Source organism: Ziziphus jujuba, chromosome 10 (assembly GCF_031755915.1).
Source record: "Ziziphus jujuba cultivar Dongzao chromosome 10, ASM3175591v1".
Taxonomy (NCBI): Eukaryota; Viridiplantae; Streptophyta; class Magnoliopsida; order Rosales; family Rhamnaceae; genus Ziziphus; species Ziziphus jujuba.
The window spans coordinates 7226361-7236929 of NC_083388.1; the positions used below are offsets into that span (position 1 = coordinate 7226361).

The window sequence follows — 10569 nt, forward strand, 5'->3', positions numbered from 1 at the left end:
AGAATTTGTTTGCCAACTTTCACACTCTTACTAGTCCAGGGGTACGCTACGCAAAGGTTACGAAGTCACTTAGCTCGACGTGGAGTCTCATGCAAGAAAGGAAACAAATTGAGGAAAATTCGAGGAAGCTGCCTTTAATGCAGAAAAACATTAAAGGCTACATAAATATATTGTTTCAGTTGGCATGTATTATATATTTATAGCTCTTAGTATAAATATATTACAGAAAGAGAGACTACTCTCGGTTCATCGGTGCTATCATACATCTCTCTCTTCTTCATCAGTATTATATTCCGACCGAGTCATAGTCTCAGATATATATATATATATATATATATAGGTGTAATTTATTGGTACATAAAAACGAAGAATGGAATCTGATCATGAGGAGGTTATGAACAACAACATTGAAAATGGAATAACGAGCGATTTCCAAAAGGGTACAGGTGGTGGAAATAAGGAGATCAATATGTGGAACACTAGTAGTGCAACTGCAAGGACACCCCTAACCATGTCTTCGTCTTTACTCAGAAAGAAGTCTGATCCAATTCTGGTTTCTAAGGTTCGCTTCCAAATTCTCAGCGACTTCCTCACCAATTTGCAGGAGGTCATTCTTGGCACCAAACTTGCTCTTCTTTTCCCTGCTATTCCGCTTGCTGTTGTTGCCAATTTTTATCACTTTGGAAGAGTAAGTCATCTTATATGTATTTATATATAATATTCGGATCAAATTAACATGTAGATTTTCATAATTAAACAATAATTATTGTTGAAAAAACTTGATCGGCTTCTGTGATCATTTTAGGAGAAGCAATTTTCTTGTTTGTTTATTTTTCTTGCTGCATGTTTTTAACAACTTTGATGCTGATCTTCTCCGTGAAATTGCTATTGCCATGTAGCCTTGGATATTTGCATTGAGTTTACTTGGACTCACCCCACTAGCTGAACGTGTCAGCTTCCTGACTGAGTAAGCATATTTGTCACCTTGTTTATTTTCCATGGTTAATAGAATAATATAAAATATAAGTTTATATATTGTATATGTAAAAGTTTATTAACCGTTTGTTATTTCCTATCAAAATCTCAGACAAATTGCTTACTTCACTGGGCCAACAGGTAAAAGTGCCTGATCATATTCCATCCATTAATATTAATTTTAAGACCATATATATATGATTAACAAACCAATAAATTTGATGAATAATAATAAGTCAAACAATATTTATATTACAGTTGGAGGACTGCTAAATGCAACATGTGGGAATGCAACAGAGCTAATCATAGCATTATTTGCCCTCCACCAAAAGAAAATAGAAGTTGTAAAGTACTCCCTCTTGGGCTCCATTCTTTCAAACCTCCTTCTTGTTCTTGGGACCTCTCTTCTCTGCGGGGGTTTGGCCAACCTCAAAAAGGAACAAAGATATGATAGAGTAAGACTTTTTATAACCCATTAAAGTCCCACATACCCCAAAAAAAAAAAAAAAAAAAAACTACATTTCATGTAATTAAAGTATGAACCCATTAATTAAAATGTGAAATATTTGTGACAGAAACAAGCAGATGTGAACTCACTCTTGCTGTTGCTGGGGTTGCTATGCCACTTGCTTCCATTGATGTTCAAATATGCAGCAGGGCCTGGTGTTTCTGTTGCCACTAATACACTTCAATTGTCAAGAGCAAGTAGCATTTTTATGCTTGTTGCATATGTAGCTTATATCTTCTTCCAGTTAAAAACACACAGGCAGTTGTTTGATTCTCAAGAGGTGATTAATATTTAATGCTTACACTATTTAATTGATAATTATTCTTATAAGACTAATAAACAAAATTTGTCTATTTACTGAATATGTATTGATTGCATACACGCTTTGAGTGCAAGCAAGTTATGCTCGCATACACGCTTTGAGTGCAAGCAAGTTATGCTCACTGTTGATTATCTTTTATCACCTAATGGAAACTAGCCAAAATGGGAAATAGAGAAAACAGGGAAAAGGGAAATTTCCTTTTGGCCCTCAAAGTAAAATGACCTCGTTTTTTTCCCTTTTTGTATACTTAAAAGGGTATCCTTCAACTGTTGTTTTTTTGGGGGACCACATTGGGCCCCGACTACTCCGGATTCCACCCAGGTCGGACCCCAAACGGGTAGCAAAAGTCTTCCAACGGCTGAATTCCATCCACAAGGCTCGAACCGAGACCTTGATTAAGGAACACCGTGCTTGGCACGTTGGCCAGGCTTCCTAGCCACTCGTTGTTTTTGGTATACAAAAGTTATGCCATATTGTTTATGTATCTTTGACCTTTTTAAAGGCTTAGTATTTTTTATTTTTTTATTTTTGAAGGAAGGAAAAAAAAAAAAAAAAAAAGGCTGTGTCAATTACAGTAGTAGTTATCAAAATTTTAAGCAGCCTTTTTGTGTTTAACATCATAGAATGAAGCTATGCAATTAATGAGACTGCAATGATAATCATTTTCAAGGCCTTTCTTTTAGGACATTGTGCAAGAAAAATCAGAACAGTAATGTATATTGTTTGGCCAGAGAAGAGTATATACTAACTTGTTTCATGCAATGAACAGGAAGATGAAGAGGAGGAAAAGGCGTTAATAGGGTTTTGGAGTGCGTTTAGTTGGCTGGTTGGTATGACAATCATCATAGCTTTGCTCTCTGAGTATGTTGTGGGCACAATTGAGGTATGTGAAGAAACCATATAATTTTGTAAAATAGACATTGGTTTTGAAGATTTTTCGATGATATTTAAAGATTGTACACATTCTTCCTCAATTAGGCTGCATCAAATTCATGGGGGATTTCTGTCAGCTTTATCAGCATCATTTTGCTTCCAATTGTGGGAAATGCAGCAGAACATGCTGGATCAATCATATTTGCTCTCAAGAACAAGTTGGTATGTAACAAAAATAAAATGTCATTTCCATGCAAAATTACTTTGATCTTGATTGTCAAATTCCGGATTTTATGCAGGATATATCTTTGGGAGTTGCTTTGGGATCAGCAACTCAAATTTCAATGTTTGTGGTAAGATTCAAGTATTCCAAAACAATATAAGAAAAAAAGAAAAAAAAAAAAGGAAGATTTTCTTCATGGAGTCTATCTTTCATACAATACTAATAAACTACCTACGAATTTCAGGTTCCTTTAAGTGTGGTTGTTGCCTGGATAATGCAAATCAATATGGACCTTGATTTCAGTCTTCTTGAAACTTCTTCTCTTGCTTTCACCATAATCATCACAGCTTTCACATTGCAGGTTCTTTACAGTATTGTTACGGTACATATTGCACGTATATTGGCCCTATTGATTAGTCATTAATATGCTTCTTCTGCACATTTACAGGATGGAACTTCACATTACTTGAAAGGAGTAGTTCTTTGCCTCTGCTATGTTATCATTGCTGCATGCTATTTTGTTCAAAAAACTCCACTAAGTAAGTCCGTCCCCGAAAAATTCCAGGGTACTGAAGAAGAAATATTATTCTGCTAATTAACACGTAGATGTCCTTGAACTTTCTTGCAGACCAAACAGGATTTGTCAAGTTGGATGTAGAATTTCAACCACATTCCACCGGTTTCTTGTCTGCTTGAATGATTTGAAATTTGGGATTCATATCCCAAACCAAGAATGGTGGTGAACTGGAGTTTTACTTGTCATTTCTATTCATCCATTTGTTAAACCACTGAAAAAGCTTTTCATTTCCATTTTGGTTTTTAAAAGCGGCTATTAGAGGGCTTAAAGAGAGTGCCAGAGCCATAACATTGAAAAGGGGGTATTATCCAAGAAAAAATGGGTATCTCAACTTGGGAGAAGCAAGTATGCTTTGTACATACTTCTCCTTTTCCTGTGTGTTTCCTAATAAATTATTAAAGTTCCGTTCCTAAATGTTAGTTCCAAGTGGTGGTAAAATGGCATGTTTATTTTCAATTTTTTTTTCCCCAGTAACCTTTTCCCTTTTGCATGTATTTTCATTAGAGCTAATATGCTGCTGAAGCAGAGGAAATGCCATTTGTATCTTCTGGTGTAATAATAATCACTTATAAACAACTCTGGATCATTCAACTTCTCTTTTCTTTCTCAAAGCGCTGAAATATATCAGGCCTTATTAGTTGGGAATTTGGTGGTTTCTATATCTGGCAAGCAAAAGATGACTATTATATCAGATTTGGATGATAAAAATAATTGCTTTTTTGATAGTTTTGGTGGTATTGTTAGTGCTTCAGATTAACCGAGGACTCTGAAATCTACTACCCCCAAGGCTCATTTGCTACAGTTTGGGCAGGTAATAATACCCTATACCCAAGTGCTTAATGCATCTATCTTTCTCACACATGATGTGGTGAGTGCTATAGTAACACCTCATTAAATATTTAAAAGCTAAAATCATAGTTGGACAAGTGGTAATATTCTAACATTTGTTACGCTATTATATCTTCCAATATAAATTAAGAGATAGTTTTTAAAAAATCAAATCCGAAATATTCAATATCTGGTATATTTTTCCATGGTTTATAAGATCTAAATACTTATAAGATTTACCAAATAATTATTTTCTCCGCTAGTAATTTCTATTAATCTATTAGGTTTCTCTGTGATACATATCTTGTTTAGCACTAAAACTCTGTAGTATTCCTCAAGTTGTTCCATGACCATAATAATGGCACCCACTTCCAAAATAATAAAGTATATATAAGAAACCAGTGGGTTTAGTTTAATGCATATATTCTAGCTGTACTTTCAGTTGAAGAAATTTCTTGAGGTTGCTTCCACCAGGCAAAAGGTACCTGAAATTTTTGTAAATTACATGTGTACCATTAGGACTTTTCCTCAAAGCAACAACAAAATAAAGCAGCAAATCTTTTGGAAGAGACGATCAAGTTTACATAATCATTTTCGCCAGTTTTGGATTGGCATGATATCCATTTTATAGGGAAAACAAGGGTGCTCATATTGCACTTTAACTGCCATATCTTGGATTAGATTCAGCATATAATTCTTTAACTAATTGCATAGAAAAGAATAAATAAATTTAACATAGAAGGCATAAAGAAAGAGGTGGAAGAAAAGGATTTGTTTATTTCCTTTTTTTTAGTTTTCTTTAGGGAAAGTAAATAGAAGAAACAAAAGTTACCCATTTCCCTAACTTTTACTCCATATTTTTCTGAAAAAGTAATTGGGTACAAAGTTTATATGTTTACCGTGCAATGACCAATTACACGTGCCATCCGAATACATTAATAAACAGACATGTATAATGTAAACATAAAACATATAATCCCACAAATTATAAATAATACATATCCGATAATTGGTGGCTCGTTGTACTTGTACTACATTACCTATAGAATGGTCGTGCATGAGAAATTTCCTTTCCCATAAAGCCAAGTTTAGCATTGAGTCCTTTTCATTCTTCCAACTTGTTGATAAACTAAGTAACAACAATCTGTAAACGTACAAAATCATGCATACAAGTCAGAAAACATCAGCATACCTACACGCAACTCAATAACCTAAAATTTGCTTGCTTCAATTTCTTTAATCCAAACAATACCAACAATATTATCACATATATAAAAATATATATAATTTTCTTCCATAAAACTTGGAGTCTAACTACCATACCATGTGATGCTAAAAAAAATCCCTCTTCAACACGATATAAACAACACAAACTTGAGGTATTTTCATTTTAAAAATAAATTATAAAAATTAAAAAAAAAATCATAGAATAAGAAAATTACTTAGCATGATAAAGAATATAAATAGTATTATATCAAGTAGTTTATTAATCTAATATAATTTGTGTCAATCAGAATTAGACAAAAAAAAAAAAAAAACAAAAAGTTGCTTCAATCAAGGAGTTTGGTCCTCGTCATCAACCATATCATGTGGGAATTCTCTCCAATATAAAAAATAACATTGGAAATTCCTCCACCACCAATGTGTAAACTCAGATTCTAATTAATTAATAATAAACTTGTCCATTATTATTAATTCAAGCTCATTTGTCCCTGAGTCTCCGGCATAAGAACGGCCAAGGTCAAAATCTGCTGGCCAAATTCCAATTTTTCACATTATACATAGGTTTTGACGCCGCAATAAACTAACCAGTCACATCAAACAAAAAAAAAAAATTTACAATTATACATTACCCTGAAGATCAAGCTTGAAAAAAAGATGCCAGAAAATCCTCTCTCTCTCTCTCTCTCTCTCTCTCTCTCTCTCGCTCTCTCTCTCCATTATAACCAGTTACTCCTCTCTCTCTCTCTCTCCCCCCCCCTCTTTTTTTCCCACTTAGACCATTTCAAAAAGCAGTTTGCAAGATCAAAATTCTTAGCATATAAACCCACCCTTTGAAATGGTTGAAAAGCTCAAACTGAAGCAAATATCAGAACCCAAATCTTTGCAAATGGGAGCTAAAGAATCTTACACACCAGAAGCTCTCCATAAAAATGTTGCAATAATTTTTGGTGTTACTGGGCTCGTTGGGAAAGAGCTGGCCAAGAGGCTGATCTCCAAATCAGAATGGAAGGTCTATGGGGTTGCTAGAAACCCAGAAATCATGCCCATTAAGCATTCCAATTTCAATTTCATTCAATGCGATCTGCTAAACGCTTTTGAGGCCGAAAAGAAGCTGTCCCTTTTATGGGATGTGACCCATGTGTTTTGGATCACTTGGGCAAGCCAATTCCAGTTGGATAGCAAAGAGTGTTGCGAGCAGAACATAGCAATGATGTCCAACGCCTTGAATTCCATCATTCCCAGAGCCAAGTCTCTGAAGCATGTTTCTCTTCAGACAGGGATGAAGCACTATGTTTCTTTGCAAGGCCCTTTTGATGATGATGATGAGGTAATGCAACTTCGTTATTATAGTGAGGAAAGCCCGAGGGTTGAAAAAAGTTTCAATTTTTACTACGTCCTTGAAGATTTTCTCAAGGGTAGGCTGAAATCTAAGATTGCTTGGACGATTCACAGGCCTGGTTTGATAATGGGTAGTTCGAATAGGACTTTGTACAATTTCATGGGGAGTTTGTGTGTTTATGGAACAATCTGTAAGTATTTGAATCTCCCATTTGTGTTTGGTGGGACAAGAAAATGTTGGGAAGAGATTTGCATTGATGGGTCTGATTCAAGGCTAGTAGCTGAACAGCATATCTGGGCAGCTACAAATGAGAAAACCTACTCCATTGATGGCCAAGCTTTCAATGCCATTAATGGCACAAGTTTCACATGGAAAGAGATATGGCCGGTTCTTGGAATGAAGTTTGGTGTTGAAGTAGTGTTTTCAGAGGAGTTTTGGTTCTCCAAATCCATGGCTGATAAGGAAAAAGTTTGGGAAGATATTGTGGAGAAGGAAGGACTTGTTCCAACGAAAATGGAAGATCTGGCTAACTGGAAATTCATAGATGCTCTATTTCGTTGCCCTGTTAAAATTCTTGGGACGAGAGAGAAAGCTGATGGGCTTGGTTTTACTGTGAGGTATAAGACATTGGATTCAATCTTGTATTGGCTAGAATCTATGAGAGATGAAAAACTAATCCCATAAATGTTTTTTCTTTTCTTTTCTTTTTTTCGTTGTTGACTTTTGTTAAAAAGAAACAAAAGTTTGATATTAACGGTGAATAAGGAGCTCCACAAACTGGGTTGAGAAAATTGAACTTTACTTGTTCTGCGGTTGACTTGCCCCTTTGTTGTTGTTGCTTAGTCGAGAATATATAGATGAGTTGGATGGGTGATTAAATAAACAAAATTCAGATTCCTTCTTCTTGGATCTAAATATCTTCCTCGTCTTGCTCATCTTGTCTTGGTGGAATATGGTGGGCGTTTGTTTAGTCAGAAATTTTATTTTGCCTTGGTTTCCCGTGCTCCTAACCACACTTACACCCGTGCATTATTTTAATCTTTATACCTATATATATATATATATATATATATTTTTTTTTAATTTATACATATGATTTTTCTTTTTTAAAGATAAAAGTAAAATTCATCTAAATGGTACGTATGCTTAAAAAGATAAATGTGTAAAAGTTTTACATGCTTGTTCTTATTCTTTTAAGGATATGTATTATCATTGACGAATTTCTTTTTTTTTTTTTTTTGGTAAATAAAAAAACATAATTTTCATTGAAAACATAATTTTCATTTTATGTAAGTAAAAAGTTATAAAGTTATTATTTACCAAATTAGATTTTAACCATACTATCTTTCTGTATTATATTAGAAATATGTTTCCAACAAATCGTTACTCTTTCTAATATATATAGTATGTTACTGATTATTTTAGTATGTTATTAAGTGTTTAAATCATTTTAATATATCATTAAATTTATATTAGATTATTAATTAAATTTTAAATTTTAATCTTTAAAAACTAATAAAGAAAACTGAAATGCTAAAATCATTAAATCAATCTAACCTGAATCAAGCTCTTTATTATATACTTCAGTTTGTTGTGGGGAAGTGTGTGGAAGTTGAAAATAAGTTAAATTTCATGGCCGTGCAAGCTGAGGTTTTATATGTAATTTGATTTCAATAAAAAGCCTTTTTTTTTCTTTTTTTTTTTTGGTAATAATTTCAATAGAGAGCTTGTGTGGAAAAAAAACTGAAATTCAACAAAGAAAAGAAATAAATAGACGTTTGGGATACAAAATGGTTATACTTAATAAAGTAGAAATATTCACAGCAGTTTTTTTTAAAAAAAAAAGGAATAGATATTCCTATGGATATATTTGATTATTATTTTAAATTAAGTTTAATATCTAGTTATTATAAATATCTTTTTCTTTGTAAAATATTAAATATGATAAAAATTAATAAAAAAATCAAATTTTATAGTTGTTTATGTATTTTTAGTTTAAAATAATCAAATTAGATTTGACTATATTTTAAATATGGTGATGATATTTATCTATCCAATGAACGAATATTAGTTTTGAATTTTTTTTTTAAAAAAGAAGTTATTCTTTAAAATAGAAAAAGAAATATTTTTATGGAATAGATATTCCTAAAATTGAAAATATATTAAATATAAAAACAGTTAATTTTAAGAAATAAAAATATTCCTGATACCAAACATATCCTAAGTGAAATTCATTTTTTCACTTCTTTTTTTTTTTTTTTTTTTGCCTAAAAATGAAACATAAAACCCCATGCAAACAACCAATACTCAACTCGAGAATTTATTCAATATATGTATTAAGGTGAAAAAATGATGTGGTGCACATATCCAATAAGAAGATGGCATATTTTAAAATTTTACATGCAATAATATTGTTCAACTCATGGTTTAAAAAAAAATCATGAAAATTTTAAAAACTTCTATTAAATTTATTTTTTAGAAAAATTGTAATAATATTATTGATATTTAATAAAAAAATTTGCTCAACTTTATTGATAGTTTATTTATTTATTTATTAACTTTTAATTTCCTTATAAAAATATGAAATTCAAATTTAACAAACAATGTGCCAAAAATTATTAGATAAATCTCTTTATCACCATTTTAGGGAAAAATTAGTGTTATAAATCACAAGTCTACCTACTCATTATCATATTTTTTTTACAATAATTATTTTAATATTTGCATAAATATTATAAAATAGATACAAATTATAATATAAACAAAAAATTGAATATACAGAGGGAATGTATTCTGTTACACTAAATAATCAAAGAATAATAGTTATATATATATATACTGTCAACCAAAATCTAATGATAGCTATCATGAAAGGCGTTATATTTATTACAAGATCTATATAGTAAGATTTGCATGCAAAATTATTATGAAGATAATTTTTTAATAATTGTTTCACATATTTCACATTTTAAAAATGAAAATAAAAAAAAAACTAATAATTTTTAATCACCAAAAGTTCTATACAGTATTGAAATAATATTTATAAAATATTGTGTAGTTGTATTAATTATTTTATATATATATATATATATTAATAAATAATTTTATCAAATAAGTATTTTTTTGTATTTTTATTAACAATTGGATATTTATAATCATTAATGCTCATTATAAATTGATTTATTTAAGAGATTTCTATGTTTTTGTAATCTTTACAATTAATTAATTAAATAGACTAATCATAAAGTTTCAATAAAAAAATTTATTTTTTAAAAATAAATTTCTATTATTTTTTTTAATTTTTATAAATTTTTATTGATATTTGATAATTTTTGATATTTCCATTAAATTTTCATATTTTGAATCTTGGATATTTCTATCGATACCAATTTTTTAAATCTTAGTCAAACTCAACATAATTATAAGTATTTTAACATGGTTAGCTTCTCATTTTCCGTTCATAATTTCCTCTTATTCTAATTTTTTGGTTTGTATCTCAAGATTAAAGGGATTTTTTTCTTGTACCAATTATGAAAAGAAAAAAAAAAAAAAAAAAAAAAGAACACAGAGCTTAATATGAGTAAATGTTCTCCTTTATTGTGGAACCTATTGAACAAAACAGAACGTAAATATATTAATTCCTTTTTTTTTTTTGTTTTGAATACTAAGAGGAATTATAGTTTAGGGCTTCAAATTAATT

General features: G+C 30.9%; 2 protein-coding genes across 2 annotated transcripts; both read left to right on the top strand.

The window, feature by feature from the left end:
- The first annotated feature begins 214 nt into the window (after positions 1-214).
- On the top strand, positions 215-4074 carry LOC107410780 (vacuolar cation/proton exchanger 3). Its single transcript, XM_016018249.4, has 11 exons — positions 215-688; positions 900-967; positions 1088-1116; positions 1234-1430; positions 1551-1763; positions 2575-2688; positions 2784-2900; positions 2978-3031; positions 3146-3262; positions 3350-3440; positions 3530-4074. Exons 1-11 carry the CDS (start codon positions 371-373, stop codon positions 3595-3597), a joined length of 1386 nt encoding a protein of 461 aa, XP_015873735.3. The 5' UTR covers positions 215-370; the 3' UTR covers positions 3598-4074.
- Positions 4075-6253: 2179 nt separating this feature from the next.
- Positions 6254-7692, top strand: LOC107410827 ((S)-8-oxocitronellyl enol synthase CYC2). Its single transcript, XM_016018303.4, has one exon. The coding sequence runs from the start codon at positions 6366-6368 to the stop codon at positions 7551-7553; it is 1188 nt and encodes a 395-aa protein (XP_015873789.3). The 5' UTR covers positions 6254-6365; the 3' UTR covers positions 7554-7692.
- Positions 7693-10569: the final 2877 nt, after the last annotated feature.

Excerpts from the sequence above, each read along its gene's own strand:
- LOC107410780 (XM_016018249.4), top strand. The coding sequence starts at position 371 with ATGGAATCTGATCATGAGGAGGTTATGAACAACAACATTGAAAATGGA. Across the intron at positions 1,764-2,574 it reads AGTTGTTTGATTCTCAAGAG|GAAGATGAAGAGGAGGAAAA; the intron begins GTGATTAATATT and ends TGCAATGAACAG. Across the intron at positions 3,441-3,529 it reads TGTTCAAAAAACTCCACTAA|ACCAAACAGGATTTGTCAAG; the intron begins GTAAGTCCGTCC and ends ACTTTCTTGCAG.
- LOC107410827 (XM_016018303.4), top strand. The coding sequence starts at position 6,366 with ATGGTTGAAAAGCTCAAACTGAAGCAAATATCAGAACCCAAATCTTTG.